The sequence below is a fragment of the Rhagoletis zephyria genome, unplaced genomic scaffold (assembly GCF_001687245.7).
Source record: "Rhagoletis zephyria isolate East Lansing unplaced genomic scaffold, Rhagoletis_zephyria_1.1 Rzeph_scaffold_00091, whole genome shotgun sequence".
In the NCBI taxonomy this organism is placed as follows: domain Eukaryota; kingdom Metazoa; phylum Arthropoda; class Insecta; order Diptera; family Tephritidae; genus Rhagoletis; species Rhagoletis zephyria.
This window is the reverse complement of record NW_016157175.1, coordinates 485,684-505,131: the sequence shown is the minus strand read 5'-3', so window position 1 is coordinate 505,131 and position 19,448 is coordinate 485,684. Positions and strand designations below refer to the sequence as shown.

Genomic DNA, 19,448 nt, shown 5'->3' with positions numbered 1-19,448 from the left:
TGGAGTACGGGAACAGCCTACTTATGAGACTTATACATATGTATCAGTCCAAAGTGAGTCAACTTCATCAAGAAAAGAGGAAGTGGGCGTGCATTTGTCTAAATGCAGCAAGGGATCTGCTAAAGCTCACAAAGCCACAACGCTCTGTTCTGTACGGTCCGGAGAAGGAGATGCGCCAGTTCGTCAGCTTTACAATTACCCTCAATATCTCGATGTCTAGGCGCCCATTTCGTTCAAAGATCTGCGGCATTTATTGAAGGGACTTTGCTTTGTCTATATGTTAGTCTAAAGATTTCAGGTTATTCGTTGCCATCTTCCTTGATAGCTAGGCGACTTTAAAGCAATAGGACCCTTAGTTAATGAAAACGGGAGTTGTACGGAAGTACTGCGCCACGTTGGCATCACTGGATCATCTCTGGCTTATGCCATTGATTGTAGAAAGATCAGATCAATAATTGCGAATGCTCTAAGGATGGCGAATACCAATCACCTTTGTCTACCACAGCTGTCCTGATAGAAAATTAATCGACACCTGTCTATGTCGATATCCAGGCCTAAAGTCCAATCCACTCAATCACTTTAGAGTTCACGCTGCTGTACCAGTCTGAGAGAGATGGCGAGAATGGAAATCTTTGACAACCCCAATTTCCGAAAGGTTAGCAAACGGTTGGCCAGGTTAATGGGCACTTTCTGTAGCCGGGTCTCGTAACTGTCGATGAAGCTGAAGACATAAGATCTCTTCAAACCGTTTTCTTTTCCAAGGGGGATATGATGGTAGAAACTCGCACCAAAATACATTAGCTTCTCCCTTTGTCGAAAGAATATTGGTTGCTTCAATCTTTTAAAAGCTTTCTGTATATTTTATACATACATACATGCCTGGCAGAGAGCAAAAGCGTTCTTTGATCAGAACTGATCTTAGCTGATGTGTAAATAGAAGAAAACGAACCCAAAGTAGTTCTGCACAGTGTGGCATAAAGCAGCATTGTGAAAAGTCGTACTCGGGAAGCAATGAGAAGGCTTTGCAAAAATCTTCGAAAGTATTGCTGGCCGAATATGTGATGCTGCAAAGTGCAAAGTATCCTGCTTAGACTCACAAAAACGCAATGCTCAATGCGGGTGGGGGTATTAACATGACCCTGTCTAACTGAAATTCAGGCAGTGGCACTTAAAGCAGTGAGCGAATACTCACTGTGGGCAACAAAGGATCAATGCTTCTGGCCTTATAGCCAGTTTCAGTTTTTAGTCCTGAAGATGCCTTCAGACTGAAGGCGAAATATCGACCAAAATAAAAATAAAAAGTAAATAAAACATAAAAACATTTAATGTTTTATTTAACATACGGCCTATAGCTCAAAAATAATTATTAAATTATACTCAACGGCCAATAAGCAACACAATCATGAAAGCAATTTAAGTGAGAAATGATTTTTTTATTTGAATTGAGAATGCAAACTGACATTAGCAAATAATAATTTTTCACTTGAATTGCTGATGAAACCGGCAGCTTGGGGCAACCACCCAAACCTAAGCTATCTATTAAGAGTCCATTTGCTGGATAAAAATAACCACAATGAGGATTGTTTTTTTATATATTTGTAATTTGTCTAAACATTCCTTTGGACCACCCTTTATACATGTGTTGAAAGCTCTCAAATAAATATAATATAAGAAGAATTGCTCGTGAAAGTTGAACTAAATAAATCTACTAATTTTTGCCAAAACTTGACAGGATAAACCTACGCCCTAAGATTATAATTATTTGCACATTTCAAATAAACATACACACATACATACATAGTTAATAAATCACACGTACATACATATTTATAAAGGGTGTCCTAGACCATCCCTTCTGAAATGGAATAAAATGAGTTTTAATGGAAACATAAAAATTATGAACTACCAAGTACGGAATGCTCTATATTTTGGTCTAAGGTCATTTAGAGGTTGAAAAAGGCACTTCCGAGAAAAAAATTGCAAGCAAAAGTTACGTTTTTGTATGGGCAGAATCCAAATCTGTGGTTAAAATGTGCATATGACATTTAAAATGATGGGCTTCCGGTCAGTTTAAGCCACTTCCGGTCGAAGCCGAAAGCCGGTAATACAACCAAAAGATAATAAAAAAACTGTTTCTACCATTTTAGAAGGGGTGGACGGGTGGCACCCTTTATACATACATACATACATGCATACATACATACGTAAGTACATGCATACAAAAGTGTGAATATTCAAGAAGAGCCTGTTTCTGAAAGTACAAAAAAAAATTTTTTACTAAAATTTCAAACTGATTTTTTTTTTTAAATAAGTGAAACGACAGACGCAAATTGGTGTGACATTTTCTGGGTGCGTTCGCCAGCAGCCGACAGCAGCCGACAGCTGGCGGCAATCAGCAACTAACCCATGATATTCACCATACTTAATTTTTTTTTTTTAGATTTTTTTCTTCTAGCAGGTGATTTATCGATCACAACCGGCTGCGTGCCGTTGCTAGCGTACAGCATAAATATGTATCTACGCACGCCTTACGGGTGGGCATGTCACATACATATGTATGTACACACATCCATGCATAGGTAGATATTTATAAATTCCCTGCCAGCATTTAGAAGAGCGTTTTCTCGTCTATCTCAAAGAAGTAACGTCTGAGGCACTTCTAAACGTTAGTTGAAAGATGGTATATATTTTACAAAAACAAAGTACACTACTATCGCGTATTTAACTTGTTATTGTGCATAAAGAAGACAATTTCTGGTTTGTCTAGATAACGGCGAAATAAAAATCAAAAAAAAAATATCAGCAAACAAAAAAAATTTACTGTTTTATAAAATATTCGAATATTAAAATAGTTATATACATTTAGCAGCCAATGCTCTTAAATTCGTCAATTTATGGTTTTAATCATAAATTAATGTTATATAAATAAATAAATAATAAATAGATAATTACATATGTACATACATAATGAAAGCAAAACAGGACGTTGGCATTTAGAAGTGAATTTAAAGTGCTAAAAATAAATTTTAAATCTAAGCTTTTTATAAATACATATTTTGCTAAGCCACAAAACAGAAATTAATATAATGTCCTCAAAAGCTATTAAAATTAAAAGCAAAAGAGAGGCATCAAAAATTATATCCCATATACATATATGGCAGTTCATTGAGCGACAACAGCGTTGAAAAAAAAGCAAAAAATTAATATAATACAACCCAATAGCTGCAGTGAAGTGCATATAATTAATGAAGAAAGTGCATTTGATAGAAGTAGTATCAGTGACTCCCAGAGCGAAACTGAAACTGAAAGTGAACTTGATTTCGGTGGTGAGAACAGCCACTGTGATCCATTGACTTTAAAAGAAAAGCTAAGTCAGTGGTCAATTAAAAATAATAGATATCTGCAATAGTGTATTAAATGAACTATTACAAATATTAAGGGAAGAAAATATTTCTGTTCCTAAAGATAGTAGAACACTGAAGAAAAGNAAATTGTTTTTGGACGACAAGATGAGAGCTCAGTTGGTAGGCGAATCTTATTTCAGCTTCTGTGCTTATGATTTTAATAAAACATTGGCTTTATTGATTGCAGAAATGCATGGTACAAAAAATTGGAGGAGAAGAAGTTCCTGTATTCGTCCGTTTAGCGTTAAAACAAATTGTGTCGGATGAGTTGGCAATTAATTTAACTTGGCGTGGGACATCGGAGAAGCCAAGCATACAAAACTTTGCAGTTTTTTCCATCATAAAAGGTTTAAAATAGTATATTTTTGTAATTAGCAATGCTTATATTTAACTAAGACTCATTTTTCTTATTTTTCCCAGACGTTTGTCACTCCAAGTTCCAAAATTCGACAGATTATCAAATTAATAAAATTGTCCAACAACATTTCTTACACGCCAGGGATAGAGTGCTCAAACGCAAACTTTCAAGTGAAAATACTCGCGGAAATTTACGCCTCTCCAATTAATTCCTTAACTCGTACACTTAACTAAATAATGTTAACAAATGATACCTTAACTAAAAAATTTAAACAAACTGTTTTTCTTGTTTCTAATGTTAATAAAAGTTAAAATAAAATTAAACAAATATATTTGCATTTTTTACATTAAGCTAGAAATAAAAAGAGAAACCTCCAGGTGTAGTTTATACGTCACGTTTCTGCGTCTCCCATACGACACTAAGAAGTTACTTTCGGAAGCGTCGTATGTGAGTATGTTTAGATATACCGCTTTTGTCTCTTCCAGACGACACTAAGAAGTCACTTCCTGTAGTGTCGCATGTGTGTCAGTGTGGACGTAACGCTTACGGGGAACAGTTTTTCCCGAAAGAGGGTAGTAAAAAGATGAGAAAGCGATAACTTCCGCAATGAAATTTAACTTCTTGAAGTTACTTTTTCGCCACTTCCGCGATAATAAATGCTGGCAGGGTACATACATATGTATAGATGTGTTCAAGTACAGGAATTGCCGCTCATCGACCGGTAATTTCGTTCAATTGCCATCGATCGATTGTTTACGCCAACCATTCAGCCATTCCGAGCCTTCCAACGCAAATGCAATTGAACACCAGCAAAACTTTTAAGCAACGCATTCAATTCGGTTAACATAAATTTATAAGCATTTACCAACGGTGTGCATTTTTTTGGCTTAACCTCAAAAATCCTACACTTAAACATGTATACCCTGCACCTGTGAGACTTTAGCCCAGTAAACCTCCTATCGTCCGGTACCGATTCTCACCTGATACTACCCTTAAGTATTTCCTCAGCAGACGGTTTGAGCACGAAGCTCACACGTATGTAGGTAAGTAAGTATTTAGTTAGTTACTTAATACTACCACCCCATTGACCGTATGGGTCACGATACTGGTTCAACTTACCAAGAGTATTCTTCTGTCTTATTCAGCTCTTCTAAGTGTGTTCATAATGATTGCCTCAACATTGAAAACTGCATTCCAGTTCCAGATTGAAGCATATTTGCGACAATATTTCCAGGTTTCTCTGCTTTAAAGGCATTACGCAAATAATTCCGTACTTGTTCCAATAGAAGAATACGTATTCAACCACTTCGATATCGCTTTTAGCGCAGGTTTCACATGTTTCAGAGTATTACAGGTTGAAACGCTTGAGATGAACCTTAAAGCAACCGTGGCCTGTAAACAACTTGGTTGAATGAAAATTTGAATGATTCGACATTTGAAATTAAATGGTGGGTCCAACGTCCATTTCGAATTGCGTCCCACCGCCTTCATGCCTTGTAATTTTCTTTTTCAATGTAAGTGGAAATTTATCCAGTGCTTCGAAGCTGGTTTCCTTAGCTAAGAGGTCTACTGAACGAAGGCCTGCGACAACCAGGGCTGCGTCTTCGAGTGCAAGTCTGTAGAACGTCGAGTCGAGAGCATTTGCCTAAAACTTGCGCATCATAAAGTGATACCTACTTGGGGACACGGGCTAAAAATCGTCTCGCATTTTGCTTGAGACCACGTGCGTTAAGCACCATTCTTTTAAAAACCCCGCATGCTTTTTGTTGCCTATTCGCAAATGTAATATGATAACCAAATATTTGATGACTCCCTTAACATTAAAGCTCACATATTCGCGAATTTGTATGTGTGTAACAAGAACAGCTTCGGTCTTGCTAGTCCATATAGTAGGAAATTGTCCGTCTTGTGTAATGTCGGTAAAGTGAATAATCGCATTATTCAATGCCACTATAGGAATGCAAACAGGTCCTGGAGCTATAGCTGGTTCCAGTTGCTCGCATACTTCTAGTACCTCCTCGTTAGATACGATCGGAATAATAAGCCTGGGTTGCTTTACTACCAGGGAATTGAAATGGAGTTTCGGTTGTGTGGCAAAAAGTGCAGATAAATATTTACAAGAACGGAGGGAGAGTTGCCATTTGGGCAGGGGTACAGAGTTTCACTGTAAATGCTTTGTACCCGAGTTCCCACTCATTTTTTTCTGCGTTTTCGCGGAGCTTTAGCGGGGAAGGCATGGTAGGTATAGGTTAGGTTAGGTTAAAGTGGCTGCCCCGCGCAGAGCACGGAGTACACGTAGGCTGGAAAAGCCCCTTTGTGATACCACTGGCCAAAGCCATTTGTTTCATACCCTTCCTTAGTAATTGAACTACAGAGTGCGTTTTATATTGCACAAAAAGTCGAGGACGCTGGCCGAGTTCAAGTCGGCTAAACAATCCAGAAAGTATTTGTTGAAGAGTTGGTTGCGCGTGCTGGCCAGGGCTGCACAATGGCAGAGACAGTGTTCGATGGTCTCCTCCCCCTCCTCGTCCCTGCAGCTGCGACAAAAATCGTTGAAGGGGTACCCCAACCTTTTACCGTGTGTGCCCATATTGCAGTGTCCGGTGATTACACCGACTACTAATCTGAAAGAGGAGCGGTCCAGACGAGTAAGAGCTGTGGATCGCTTGGGCTTCTTCAACAGGTAATTCATTGCACGACGGAAGCGATAAAGCCCGTCGCAATCAGCTACGTAAAGCACACAAACTCCGCCCTCATGAGACAGCCACGTGCTTAACAACGGAAAGGGCACAGGCCGCTGTCAACAACGCCAAGGCATCTAAGGCGTCACTGCCCACCCTAATCATGCCAGAGATGTGGAAAATGGGTAGGGTCGGTCGTTCTCCTTCTTAAGCCAAGCAAAAAGGCGAACGCAGAAGACTCGTATAGACCCATCTCGTTCCTATCTCAGAGGCGAAAACTGTGGAAGCAATACTCCTCCCCAACCTGACGAAGCACCGGAAACTAGCCGAACACCAGCATGTATTACAAAAAATGCACCCCCTGTGAATGCCGTTCTGGGCACTAAACCACCAGACGTGGACGAGACAGAACTTCGTCTGCCTCAGGCGACTCGGACCACAATAGCCCAACTGCGCTCTGGTCACTGCAGCAGGTTGAACTCATACCTGAGCATATTAAACGAGGATGTTCTTAACGAATGCGCGGCATGCGGAGAGTCGACCGACTACTCACAGCATCTATTCGTATGTCCTCTGATTCCCACCTCACTAACGCCCCTGCCCCTATGGACAGACCCCGTCGAGGCTACACGCTTCCTGGGGCTACCGCTAGTAGAGCATGACGACAACGATTGAGGGACTAACTGATCTGAGCGGCGTTGTTGTAGCCGCTACAACAACAACAACAACAATATCCACCACAGATTTGAACGCCGTCATCACACAGATAACCGAGGGCCTGAACCAACGTCAACTCTTCACCACATTGATCAAGGAGATCCGGCTCGAACTGGGCGTATACGTCGAGGGCGTAAAAATACCTACAACCAACCAACCGAAAATCCTTGGAGTTGCGTTTGAAAGCCTGTTCTCCTTCTCTGCGCACACCTCAGCCACCTGCAGCAAATTACGAGCCAGGAACAAAGTCCTGAAGTCGATAGCTGGCCGCACCTAGGGCCACCTCATGTCGTCCAAGCATCATCTACACGAAAGAAAGCCAGATGTTGGCTGCTATCTGAGCAATTCAACGTGTGATGTTACCGTGAAACCCACTTCAACAACGCTCTGGTTCGGAACGATCCGCCAACCCCACAAACCAGCATTCGGGCAGGATCCTCATAACACCCAACATCTTTTCGCATACACCTGCAACCCGACGACCCAGACACCGAAAACAGGATAGACTACACTTATCCTGAAGCCCACAGAGTCAGAGGATGAAGAGTACACACAACAAGACCTCCTGTCGGTTGAACACTGCTGAATGTATTACAGAACATACTTTACAAAATTTCAAAAGACAACCGCGGCGCCACTTGAGATCATTTGTTACTAGTGAAACATCCGTTTAACGTATGGCAGGCTAATGCAATTTTCATGGAAAGTAAACACAAGCAGAATTTTTCCTTATTCTTAGTCACTGCTGAGGTAGGTAACAAGAAAATGGGGGATGTAAATGAAGCAGTCAAGAGCAACACAAAGATCAGTGCGTATAATTGCTCATTTTGTTTGTTTTGTATCGATTACGTATGTATTTTGTATTTTTAGGTACCTAACGTAGTTGCTAAACCGCCCATGTACAAATATTCGTAATATTTTTCATATCTTTTAGCTACACGCCTGTGCTGTTCTCATCAGCGCTAGGGTGTTTGCGACTTCTATTCTATTTGCTTAAAAAAAATCTTAGTCCAGATGTCTTTTCATAACACTGCGGAAATACCCCTACGGTTTAAACAACCCTGCAGGCATATCTAATGTATATATGAAAGTCAGTTAAGACCTTTTGTTTGTGATTATAGATATATGTATGTATGTATATTCATATTTCCCTATCGACAAATTTTCCTACCTGCCCGAAATGTGAATCCTTTAAAAGCCTTTTCATAAAAAATAACGCAACAATTTTTATTTATTTTTTTAAATTTATTTAAACATATTTCCCACATCAGTACATTGCTTGATTTTTGTTTAGTTCTAACAAATCGATCGTCCTAACATGGATGGAGCAATAAAGTGTTAAAAGGTGTGTACGATTCTCTCAATTTCGGAACATATTTCGAAAATATGTACAAATTGATACCAACTTGACTTTTCCGGTACAGTGCATACTAAAAAACACGTGGTGAAATAGTGATATTTGTTAAAATCAAAACAGTTTATAGTTAAGCAAATATTAACTATAAGACAATATGAGAAACTTTTTTTCTTTGTTCATTGGATGTTTAAAATTGAGTAAAATTGTGTTTTTTATTACGATAGTCTCCAAATATAATATAAAATGAACTTATTCATATTCAATTTATATATTAACAGTTCACCTCTGATTGCTAAGGAAATGTGAAAAGTCGTGTTGTTTTAGGCATGTTGTATGCATGTGTCTACTTGTTTGTTTATATTTTGATACAGATATTTAATCATCAACTATGTAATTAATTTAAATTTATTCTTCATTATCAGAATACCAGGAGAGACGTTCTTCGTAGAACTTAATAACCATTTGTGGAATCTTAACATTTGCAATCGCTGCTGGCACCATTTCAGCCTGGTCAACACCCTTGAATTGTATGAGGAAAGTCAAGCCACCGCTCGAATCAGAGGCGCCAAGTATTTTCTCTGCCTCCAAGCCTCTATCAAAACCAGTGCGCTCAGAGGTACGCGAGGAAATGTCGGATACTGAATCATTGTCAGTTTCTGATTTTAATGAGTCACGTCGTTTTTTCTTGCTACCTGCTTGACAATAAAGACAAGAAAATTGGCGTATTAGAAATTATTTCAGTACATACATAATTTTAACGAGTAATTTTGCCTACCTGAAGTTTTCTCTTCAGACTTGCGTTTATTACCAGCAGCACTAGTACGTCCACTGCTGCTAGCTTCCTTTTTACTGGACGAATCTTTTTTCTCAGGTGGTTTACTGGATGTGGCAGGCTGAAAACGTTATGGTAAATTGAGTTATTGAACATATGTGATGAGATTGGGAGAATGTTTGTTTGATTGTTATATGTATATAGACAGTCATGCGAAAAAATAATAGGGACACGACATTTTTAACAGTTGGGGATTTGGTTCTTATGTCTGTTTAATGTTCATAATTTCATTATCTAACAAAAACTATAAAAATTCAAACTTGTACAACAAACTTTTTATTCGTTTCCACGACAGTCGGGTCTACGTAAGCGGAACGACCCGGATTTATATTTGGCCAAGCACTGTCATTCCAGCAGCACTCCCCAAAACCTTTTTGGGGAACTTGTATGCTGCTACAACAACAACGACAAAACTTTTTATTACGGAGTTCAAGGTACAGCTTTATAGCCCATTTTTTCTTAAGCTAGAATTGAATGGGCTATAAAACTGCATTCTTAGAATTTTTCTAAAAATCTAAATAAGATTTGTTGAAATTTGGAATTAACAGGCAGGTCTGCAATTAACTTCGCATACATACGTATGGCCAATACAATAGCACGCCAATTTCGAAGTGATATTGTTTGCCATTCATGTTTATTTATTCATTTTTAGGAATTTTCAATTAAAATACAGTTCATTCTCTAACAAGACCCATAAAAATCGTAAAACTTTGAAGAAAACTACAAAAAATGCAACATATATTCACCCAAAATTTCAAACTTTTTTCTCAGAAGTGTTGGAATTTTTTTGAGTACACTGTTTTATGGGCCATTAAATTTTATATCCCAATTTTGTATCGGTGACAAACATTTTTTACTAACAAATTTAAACTTTTTCATATATTTTCCCGTAAAAAACACTGTCACTGATACAGAATACGAGCCGCAAGGGAATGGAATTGATGACCTGTGTTTGAAAGTAAACGGCTATCTCTCCGAACTTTCTCGCTTCTTCACTGCAAAGTGTCTAGCCCTCTCCGCTACGAAATCCTCCGCGGCCCTGTTCACAACCTGGACGAAGGAGGTCAGGCTACCGCTGGGGATTCACGTCGATGACACACCAATTCCGACGGTGAATAACCCCAAAATACTCGGAGTAACATTCGACAGCCTGCTCTCCTTCTCTGCGCACTCAACCGCTATTGTCAATAAAGTACAGAGCCGCAACAAGGTCCTCAAGTCGCTAGCCGGCAGTACTTGGGGCAAAGACAAAGAAACGTTGCTGGCAACATACAAGGCAATAGGCCGGCCGGTTTTGAACTACGCAGCGCCAGTGTGGTCGCCAGGGACTAGTAGGACGCAGTGGACGAAGCTACAGACGGGACAAAATACGGCACTTAGGACAGCGACGGGATGCCTCCTGATGTCGCCAGAACATCACTTGCACGGCGAGGCGCAAATGCTCCCAGTTAAGGAGCACAACATAATGCTCTGCAAGCAGTTTCTGATCGGGAGCCACAGAAGTGGCCACCCAAACAGACAGCTGCTTGCAGAGGAGCCCTCGCCTAGGCACGTCAGGAGGCATCTATATGAACTGACGGACGAAGTCCAGAGGTTCATTAAGCAACCTCTGGACCCCGACAGCGTACAGACAGGCCCTGAACGGCATTCATAGGGACTCGAAACTCGAGTTATGTAGACTCTAGACCTGTGAATGCCGTTCTAGGCATACCACCCCCGGACATTGACGAGACAGAGCTTCATCTGCCTCGGGAGACACGCACTACACTTGCTCAACTTCGCTCCGGCTACTGCAGCAGGTTAAACTCCTACCTGAGTAGACTGAATGAGGATGTGCCGAATGAGTGTCCGGCATGCGGAGAGACCCCACATGACTCGAAACATCTCTTCGCATGCCCGGAAAACCCGACAACCCTAACGGCCTTGTCCCTGTGGACAGATCCCACAGAAGCTGCACGCTTCCTAGGGTTGCCGTTAGTGGAACTTGACGACAACGACTGAGATACCAACCGATCTGGGCGGGGTTGTTGTAGCCGCTACAACAACAACAACAACAACGAGCCGCAAGTCTAATAATGTGCATATTCCAAGGGGCTAAAAACCACCGTTGATTTTTTTCGCCGGAGGTGCTTCGGGTTTCTTCCATATAAAACTAAATTGTGTTTATTCGTTATATGGAAGCATATGCGACAAAAAAAAAAATCTAAAAAATCAATGGTAATTTTTATCCAGTTGAAAGCTGCACATTATAAGACTAAAATGTACTCAAAAACATTTGAACACTTCTAACACACTTTTTAAGTCTGGAATTTAGGTGAATATTTGTTGCATTTTTTCGTAGTCTTATAAAAAATTTTATATTTGTGTTTATAACAGTTTTGTTAGAGAATGAACTGTAATTGAAAGTTCTTAAAAATAAATAATTAAACATAAGTGGCAAACAGTTTTACTTTTAAATAGGGGTGCTATAGATATGTCCAGCACTGTATGTATGAAAAAATATACCTATGTAACGTGCAACGACTTCAGTTAGACCAAGGCGAATCTATAGCTATTTAAAGCTAAGCTAACACTCGAAACACATTCCGGGCCAGGTAATTTCAATATGTAAAATTAATGAAGCAGTACAAATTTAATATTCAAACCATTGAAAATACTTATGAACGGGTCTACTATCACCATTTTTATAATATTAGGGTCAAACTTTAAATTTACTGCCTACCATATTGCTCAAAATTAAGCGGCAAACCAACCGATTTCCCGCCAAAATCTGCGCCTATTATGAAGATAAGCTGGCAGACTCGTTTCCAAGCTACGCTATGCTAACATTATACACAATTACAACTTACCTCATTTTTCTCACGATCTGCTTCATATGCCTGTATCAAATCTTGGCAATCTAAATTCTCCACGGGTTCCCAGGTATTTTCTTCCTCAGGATAGCCTTTCCATTTGAGATAATATTCGACCTATAGTTTAATTATTTAGTTTGATTGCATTTAACAACAGTACATTATAAATAAACGTAAAAATGCTGACTAAAATTACTAACCTTTCCCTTGCGCACGCGGCGGCCGCAAATTTTTTCCACTGCGTACTCTTCCTCTTCTGATGAGTCGGCAACAGCATCGGTAGTTGCGGAGTCAGATTTCTTTGATTTCATTTTGACTGGATATAACTTTTTGTACTTTTATATTAAATTAAACAAGCAATTACACCAATCGCCGTTCCCCTTTCTTTCTGCATGCAATTAAAATAAGTATAATTGCGAGTAGTGGTTCAGTCCGAAAATTGTAATGGCAAGAAAAATGTACAGCAACGCAACGCAACGCAACAGAACCGAAGACACAAAAAACATGAGAAAATTTGTTAGAATCGTAATACAAACTTGGAAATTAACAAGGCCAATACTCACTATTCTTTTGTCACTGAATTAGTAGATTAGAAATTACTTTTATTGGCAAATTACTGCACAAAAAAACACTGTTTAGAAGAAAAACGATTTCGGCGTGGAAAATGAAGCGCAAAAACGTTTTGGAAGGCAACGCTACAAATTGCAGGGTTGCATGCTGAAAAGTTGTTAGTGCTGGGAAACGTTGGGTGTTTAGTGCCCTACACGGAAAAAAATTAAAAGCAAAAAACGGAATAAAATAATGAACGAACGACGCAGGACAAATGCCCCGAAATTTTTTCTAGATTTGTCTTCTGTGTACTCGTGCAAATATTTAGTTTAGTCCATTTTCTAGTCGACTCGAAATCGGCCGTTTAAGCGCGTCTTAACACTGAATGTCCCACAGGCATACATTCATACACCCACGGGCAATAAAATAGCAGCAAAATTCAAAATGATATCGTTTCCGCCTTTTTATAATAACTTGCATTTGAAATATATGCAGCATTTCTTTAACCATTCTGAACGTTTGTTTACTTACTCTTTAGAACGTTCTAGATAATATGTTACTGTATATTTCAAACGCTGTGGTGTAGCGGTAAGCAGTGCGCGCTTCGACTGCGCAGCACCTGGGTTCAAGCCCTGATCAAAGGAACATCGCAAAAAGGGGTTTTCTTAACAGCAAATTTTCTTCTTCTCCTTAAGCAAATTTTAAAAATTTTCATTAACATTTTAAACTTCACTAAGGGCCAGTTTTTCAACGCCAGTTCAAACTTATATTAATTCCTTAAATTTTCTGTTACAATTATTTTTTTTTTTTATAGGAAAAAAGCTACGAATCAGCTGTTGATGAATATTAGCTGTTGATAAATATTAGCGGTCTGCGAATGGCGCCGCCTTCATTTTCTGCATCGTGCTTGCTTTCGTTATTTTACCAACACTAACTAAAAATTGCAACCCTGGGTTTATCTTCCATTTTGATCCGACACTGGCGTAGTTTTTTTACTTTAAGAGGGTTCATTAGCCGTTATCCAACAGGTCTGTTCGATAAAGCGATTATTACAAATTATTGGCTGCCCTCAAATTTCCATGGAAGAGCATGAAGGTTAGGTTAGGTTACATCCGATTTACATGATTCAAGTACTTGAAAGTAATTCTTGCTCATTCTCTTTTATGTTTTCTATTTGCTTTTACACATTTGAATTCAGTTGAATTCAAATTTTTGGTTCTTTCAATAAAAAACAACGAAAATGCCAAAAGCAAAGCAAGGAAAATGAAAAATTTTTCATTCACTTCCTTTCGTAAGAGAAATCATCGTTATTCCCTACCAATTTCCGAATAAATAATTGCTAATACCGAATGTACACTAGGCACAAAAAAGGAAATAAAATGATAAAGGACAACAGCAATTATTTTTAAAGTAATCAGAGCTTTCACGATTCCATCGTAGTCTACATACATATACTTTAAATATATACGTTCGTACTATTCGGATTAAGTGATCGCATTTTCGTAGATTTTACGAAAATCGGACTACGATTGATTCAGCGATAGTCCCAAATTATACACGTGTCCGTCATAAGATTAGACTTAATATCAATAACATTAAAATGCATATGTATGGTTCATATTTTAATATCTGCTAATGAAAAAAATGTTGCTTCTTATTTAGACTTTTACTTATAGTTTATTATATATAATTAATTATATTACTATCATCGATTTTATTTCTTTTTTTGCATTGTGCTTTTGCTGGCATATTTGCATATCTTTAAATCCCCATTTTCAATTTAACATTTATTTTCCATTAAATGAGTACATCGATAAAAGTTAATCTGTTTTACATATACAAGTCCAGCTATTAAATTTTTTCATTCACTGTCTCTGGTGGTTGTGCGGTCAATTCATCGAAAATGATGCACACGACAGCGGAATATGTGAACTAAGGTTATATGGGTACTATAAAAAAGCATTTGTCGTATAAATTTTTCAATGGAAATCGGGGAGGGATAAATGCTACGATTGCTGTAGCAGTTCTTGCAGTTATTGAATTTTTATAGTTCCTCGTTGTCATTGAAGAACATCAAGAAATTTACTGTACATATTGCCATTCTAATAAAGCAGCAATTTTGCGTTAAATTTCATACTTTTTGTATTGTAATGATTTTTGTATATATATATATATATTTTTTTTTATCGTGAGAAGCATTTCTGCACCGCAAACACTATAAAGCGAAATATGGTTGTTGTTCCAGTAGTCAAGTCAACCTCAACGTGAACACATTTGTTCCTAGAAGTCGGTGTATCGCTGCCGTAGGTTTTGACGCTTCGCCACAAAGTTCATCTAGTTTGGGGAAAAATAATTGTTTTAAACACACAAAGGCTTCGTAGTAATTACTTGTATACAACTCACTAAACGCGCCTGACGCTTTTCACGACATTGCTCATACTGATTAAGTAAATTGGGACATCGCTGACCGATTAATTCTTCTGTTTCCCAAAATAAGCCAGGTCGATCTACATAACGCAGCAGGAACTCAACCTTATGAAAATAAGTTTATTCATTAATTTCGCAAATATAAAAATCGCACATTGGTTATCAAAATCTATAATTGGAAATAATATATCTACCTTTCCGCATTTGTTTTGTTTGCCTAGAATGCATGCGACTCCATTCTCTGGAAGCTCTTGACCACAGAAGTCTTCATCATCGTCTTCTGAAGCTTCGGCTAGCTGTGGTAAGTCTTCTTCTTCTAGCAGACCGCTTTGTGTGGTGACATTACTTTTATCAAAGGAACCGGCAAATGTGAGCGGATGCTCCTTTAAATAATCTTGCGCGTCTTCTATCGTTTTAGCTATACTGAAAGTACCTTCCTCTTCCACATCTTCCTCTTCGTCAAACTCCATGTCATCTTCAGCCGATGTACCTCGTTGACTACTACCTGACGCATCATCGCCAGCGCCACCAGCGCCGCTGCCCGGGCTACCTCCAGCCTGAGATGTTTTCAGTTTCTTCTTCTTTTTTGGAATAACCCTATTACCGCCGTCGTTTTCCTTAACATCTGGATGAAACCGTACTTTTTTTGAGCGATGATCATGCTCATCTTGGCCACTGGCACCGCCAGCTACGGCTGCTGCTGCTGCCGCCGCGGCCGCGCTAGTACTAGGACCCAACGAGTATAAAGCCGCCGTCGCGGCATCGACTGTCGCCTGTTCACACTCCGGTGTGGACGAGGCCGATGAGGCTGAAGATGCGGACGAAGTTGAGTTCGTATCGTCTGTTGAGGCTTTCTTATTCGCGCACTCAGCCAGAGTTGTCTCTTTGAGGTTCTTGGAGATCTGCTTAACTTTTGTTTCGAAGGCATAACTATTGTTGCTGCTACAATTACTGTTGCTATTGGTGCTGTTGTTGCTACTATTGGAGTTACTTTCGCTAGGCGCCTCTGCTGCATCATTTTCTATATTATTGGAAATGGCGGCGTCATCACTGTTAAGAGTGTACGTTTTACCTTCTGCCGCATTGCTATTAACATTGGCGACATTAGCCGCTTCGTGCGCATCATCAACTACAAGCGCTGTTTCTGAATCGTTTGCAATTACTGCGTTGTGAATGCAGCTGCTGTCATATTTACCTTCCACTCGGCAACTATTTTCCAAGACATTACCGCATACACCATCACCTGCACTCTTCTCAGTCTTGTTTTGTGAATTATTGGAAATTGCAGGAGGGTGATTTTCAGCGTCAGTATCCGATTTTTGTTTATCATTTCTTTCACTAATGCCTTGCGCCAGCGCTGCATTTGCCGTTGAACCCTCACCCTGACCAACGTCATCGACTACACATTTCTTTTGCAAAGACTTGTCCAGCGAGTCGCTGCCAGCGGAATCGTCATTTTTGGCATCCATCCTATACGGCGCCGTTGCGACAACTCCAAGGGAACTTGTTGTCGGTAATACAAATGCACTGCACCACACCGTGCCTCGATCGGCTGTTCCTGCTACCAACCTGCTTACTGCACTGTGTTGCTGGGTCTACGGCCGGAGGGACGGTTGCACGCAGTACCTCTATGATGCAAATGGTTTTTGGTCAGTGGCTACTTTTCTACGATACCGACAAAGAGCACACTTCAGCGGCCTTCTTTCGGTAAATATTTATGTGATTTCGTAAGTAATTTACGTTTCTGGCCTAATTTTTCTTTGATTCATGCAGCAAGAGGTGAAACTTTGTTTAAAATGTTTTTGACGTTTGTTCGTGATTTCTTGACAGCACAAGGAAGGAAAGTAAAGATAACGACAAAATGAAACAGAGTTGTATTTTATGTAATGCTGCTGACAAGGCAAATTCGTACAAAGTGGTATCGGTAGGGCAAAAACAAAAATTACAATAACAAACTACACACACAATGACAGCATGAATTACCTCAAATGTCAAGAAACACATGATTTTGACAAGAACACCATTTATGTATATGGATACGCCTTGGCTGGTGATGGAAGTTTTTATTTATAACAAAATATAGTAGAAATCTACTATGTAAGGTGTTTGCGAAAGGTTTACACAAAATTTCTAATTTTAAAAATCTTTAATTACCGCACATCGAAGCGTTGCAATCATTAGGGGCGTTCACTTAAATTCGTAAAAACGTCTTAAACCTCGTAAAGCTCCTAAATTTACGACCCTCGTAAAAGAACTGTCAAAGTTTCAGTAGCCAGAGTGAAGTTGGGTCATTGTGGTTCGAGTCTCCCGAGGCAGACAAAGCTCTGTCTCGTCCGCGTCAGGTGCTTGTGTTCCCAAAGCGGCATTCACAGGTCGGGAGCCAGTGTAGGTTGATACTGATTCCCTGTGAATGCCGCTTATGGCATTTCGGCATGCTGTCTGGTGCAGAGGTTGCTTTACGAACCTCTGGGCATCGGCTTTCAGTTCGTATAGACGCCTTCTAACGTGCCTTGGTGAGGGGCTCCTGCGTATGCAAGTGTCTTAGAACCTTGTAGCGTCTCTGTACTTTATTGACAATTGCTGTTACTCCGAAGATTTGCGAGTTTTTACCCCGGGGAATTTGAATTTAGTCTGTCCTCCTTCATCCAAGTGGTAAAAAGGGTTGCCGAGGATTTTTTAGGGATAGGGTTAGGCTCCTTACAGTGAAGAAGCAAGAGAGCTCGGAGAGGTAACCGTTTACTTTCGAGCACAAGTTATCAATTCCATTCCCAGACGCCATTATCGAGCAGTCGTCAGCATAAGAGACAATTGCGACTCCCTCTGCTGGTTGAGGAAGCTTTGAGATGTAGTGTATGTATATCTATACGCCGTTGGGTTCCGTTGATTATTTGATGTAGGTCTGGTCCACGTCTTTGTGTTCGAAAAGAGTCCTTCTGGCATGATTTGGTGGAAGCTTCTTTTCAATCAAGGACCTGTGCGCATGCTAGCGTCTGTATCAATGTCTTCTAGTAGCGTGAAATGATAGACGGTGTAAGATGACTTTGACAAGTCCAATGCTACTAGGACCGTTCTCTCACAGGGGCTTCGCTAGGGTCAGGTGTCACGTGAAGTACGGAAGCAGCAAGGCCTAAACGGTCACTACTAGGAAAAGAAAAGCTATCGGGTCATAAGACTCCCCGGCTTAGTAATAGAGCCACTCTCCCTGATTACCACATATCTAGAATTATGAGGGTGGCCAACGACAAATTGAGAACATTGGTGAGATATGCTCTTCCCGCCGGAGTTAGATTAGTTGTTGCTTATGTGAGGGGCTCTTTGGATGCTGGTTCGCAGCCGCGCGTTGGAGGCCGTGCAGGCGGATGGTAAGGCTTGAGCAACACGGGGCTAAAAGGCCTGGGGTTGACTCCCTGTGACCTAAGGCCTGAGCTTGTTCATTGATGACTACATGTGTTGCAGGTGTTGTACCTAACCGAAGTGAAGTTGTTTACTGGACTGGGCCAGAATAGCTTATGCGGTTACAATTAACGGCAAGAGCTAGAAAACATGATGGGTTGGACCGTAGGGACGGAGTGGTTAGAGGTAAAGCTTTTGTCGTTGTAGAATCCAGCTGCCTAAGGTGAATAACTAAACGGGTTTTAGGGGGAGCAAGTGAAGAGGTGGTTGGCATCGTTTGGGGAGATTTCATAAGCCGGATATGTGTTGAGTATATTGGGGTCATGTTTGGCTAGGTACTAGTTCAGTCCGCTACAATATCTAGACCTAAATAAGAAAACTTTCAAAACGAAAAAAATAAGTTCTAAAAAAATAAATTAAAATTAATTAAATTAAATTAAAGAATATATTTTTTCCTTTTGAAAGGATAAAGAGTTAAATAAAAAAATTAAAGTAAAACAGAAAAATTCTAAACGAAAAAAATAAAATTAAAATAATAAATATTAAATGTAATTAAAAAAATATATTTTTATTTGAAAAAGAATGAAAGCTAAAAATTTTAAAAAAGCTTAATTAAAAAGAGAAATAAATAAATTTAAAAAAGAAAAATAAGCTCCTAAAACTCTAATAAAATTTTATTCTTTGTAAAATAATATAATCTTAAAATTAAAGGAAACTAAAAAAAATTAAATTAAAACAAGAAAAAAATAAAATAAGTTGCCAAAAATTAAATGAAATTAAAAAAATAATTTTTCTTTTTAAAATAATAGTCTCAAAATTAAATGAAAAGAGAAGAAAAATTAATAAAAAAAGAAAAAACATGTTTCCAAAAATTAAAT

General features: G+C 39.2%; 3 protein-coding genes across 4 annotated transcripts; 1 reads left to right on the top strand and 2 right to left on the bottom strand.

Moving 5' to 3' along the window:
• Positions 1 to 3,494: 3,494 nt before the first annotated feature.
• LOC108374999 (uncharacterized) lies at positions 3,495 to 4,083 on the top strand. The gene is made up of 3 exons (XM_017631066.1): positions 3,495 to 3,524; positions 3,592 to 3,751; positions 3,825 to 4,083. Exons 1-3 carry the CDS (start codon positions 3,510 to 3,512, stop codon positions 3,968 to 3,970), a joined length of 321 nt encoding a protein of 106 aa, XP_017486555.1. The 5' UTR covers positions 3,495 to 3,509; the 3' UTR covers positions 3,971 to 4,083.
• A 4,312-nt stretch (positions 4,084 to 8,395) lies between these two features.
• On the bottom strand, positions 8,396 to 12,920 carry Su(var)205 (Suppressor of variegation 205). 2 transcript variants are annotated; one of them, XM_017631002.1, is made up of 5 exons: positions 12,765 to 12,920; positions 12,402 to 12,585; positions 12,199 to 12,318; positions 9,293 to 9,410; positions 8,396 to 9,209 (listed from the first exon to the last, which is right to left on the bottom strand). In XM_017631002.1, the coding sequence occupies exons 2-5, from the start codon at positions 12,510 to 12,512 to the stop codon at positions 8,923 to 8,925; spliced, it is 636 nt and encodes a 211-aa protein (XP_017486491.1). In that variant the 5' UTR covers positions 12,513 to 12,585; positions 12,765 to 12,920; the 3' UTR covers positions 8,396 to 8,922. The 2 variants fall into 2 exon arrangements, with proteins under 2 accessions (XP_017486491.1, XP_017486486.1); XM_017630997.1 differs by having other exon boundaries at positions 12,402 to 12,589; positions 12,765 to 12,912.
• Positions 12,921 to 14,516: 1,596 nt separating this feature from the next.
• LOC108374922 (homeobox protein prospero) lies at positions 14,517 to 17,075 on the bottom strand. Its single transcript, XM_017630986.1, has 3 exons — positions 15,372 to 17,075; positions 15,154 to 15,282; positions 14,517 to 15,084 (listed from the first exon to the last, which is right to left on the bottom strand). Exons 1-3 carry the CDS (start codon positions 16,644 to 16,646, stop codon positions 15,031 to 15,033), a joined length of 1,458 nt encoding a protein of 485 aa, XP_017486475.1. The 5' UTR covers positions 16,647 to 17,075; the 3' UTR covers positions 14,517 to 15,030.
• Between the last annotated feature and the right edge of the window lie 2,373 nt (positions 17,076 to 19,448).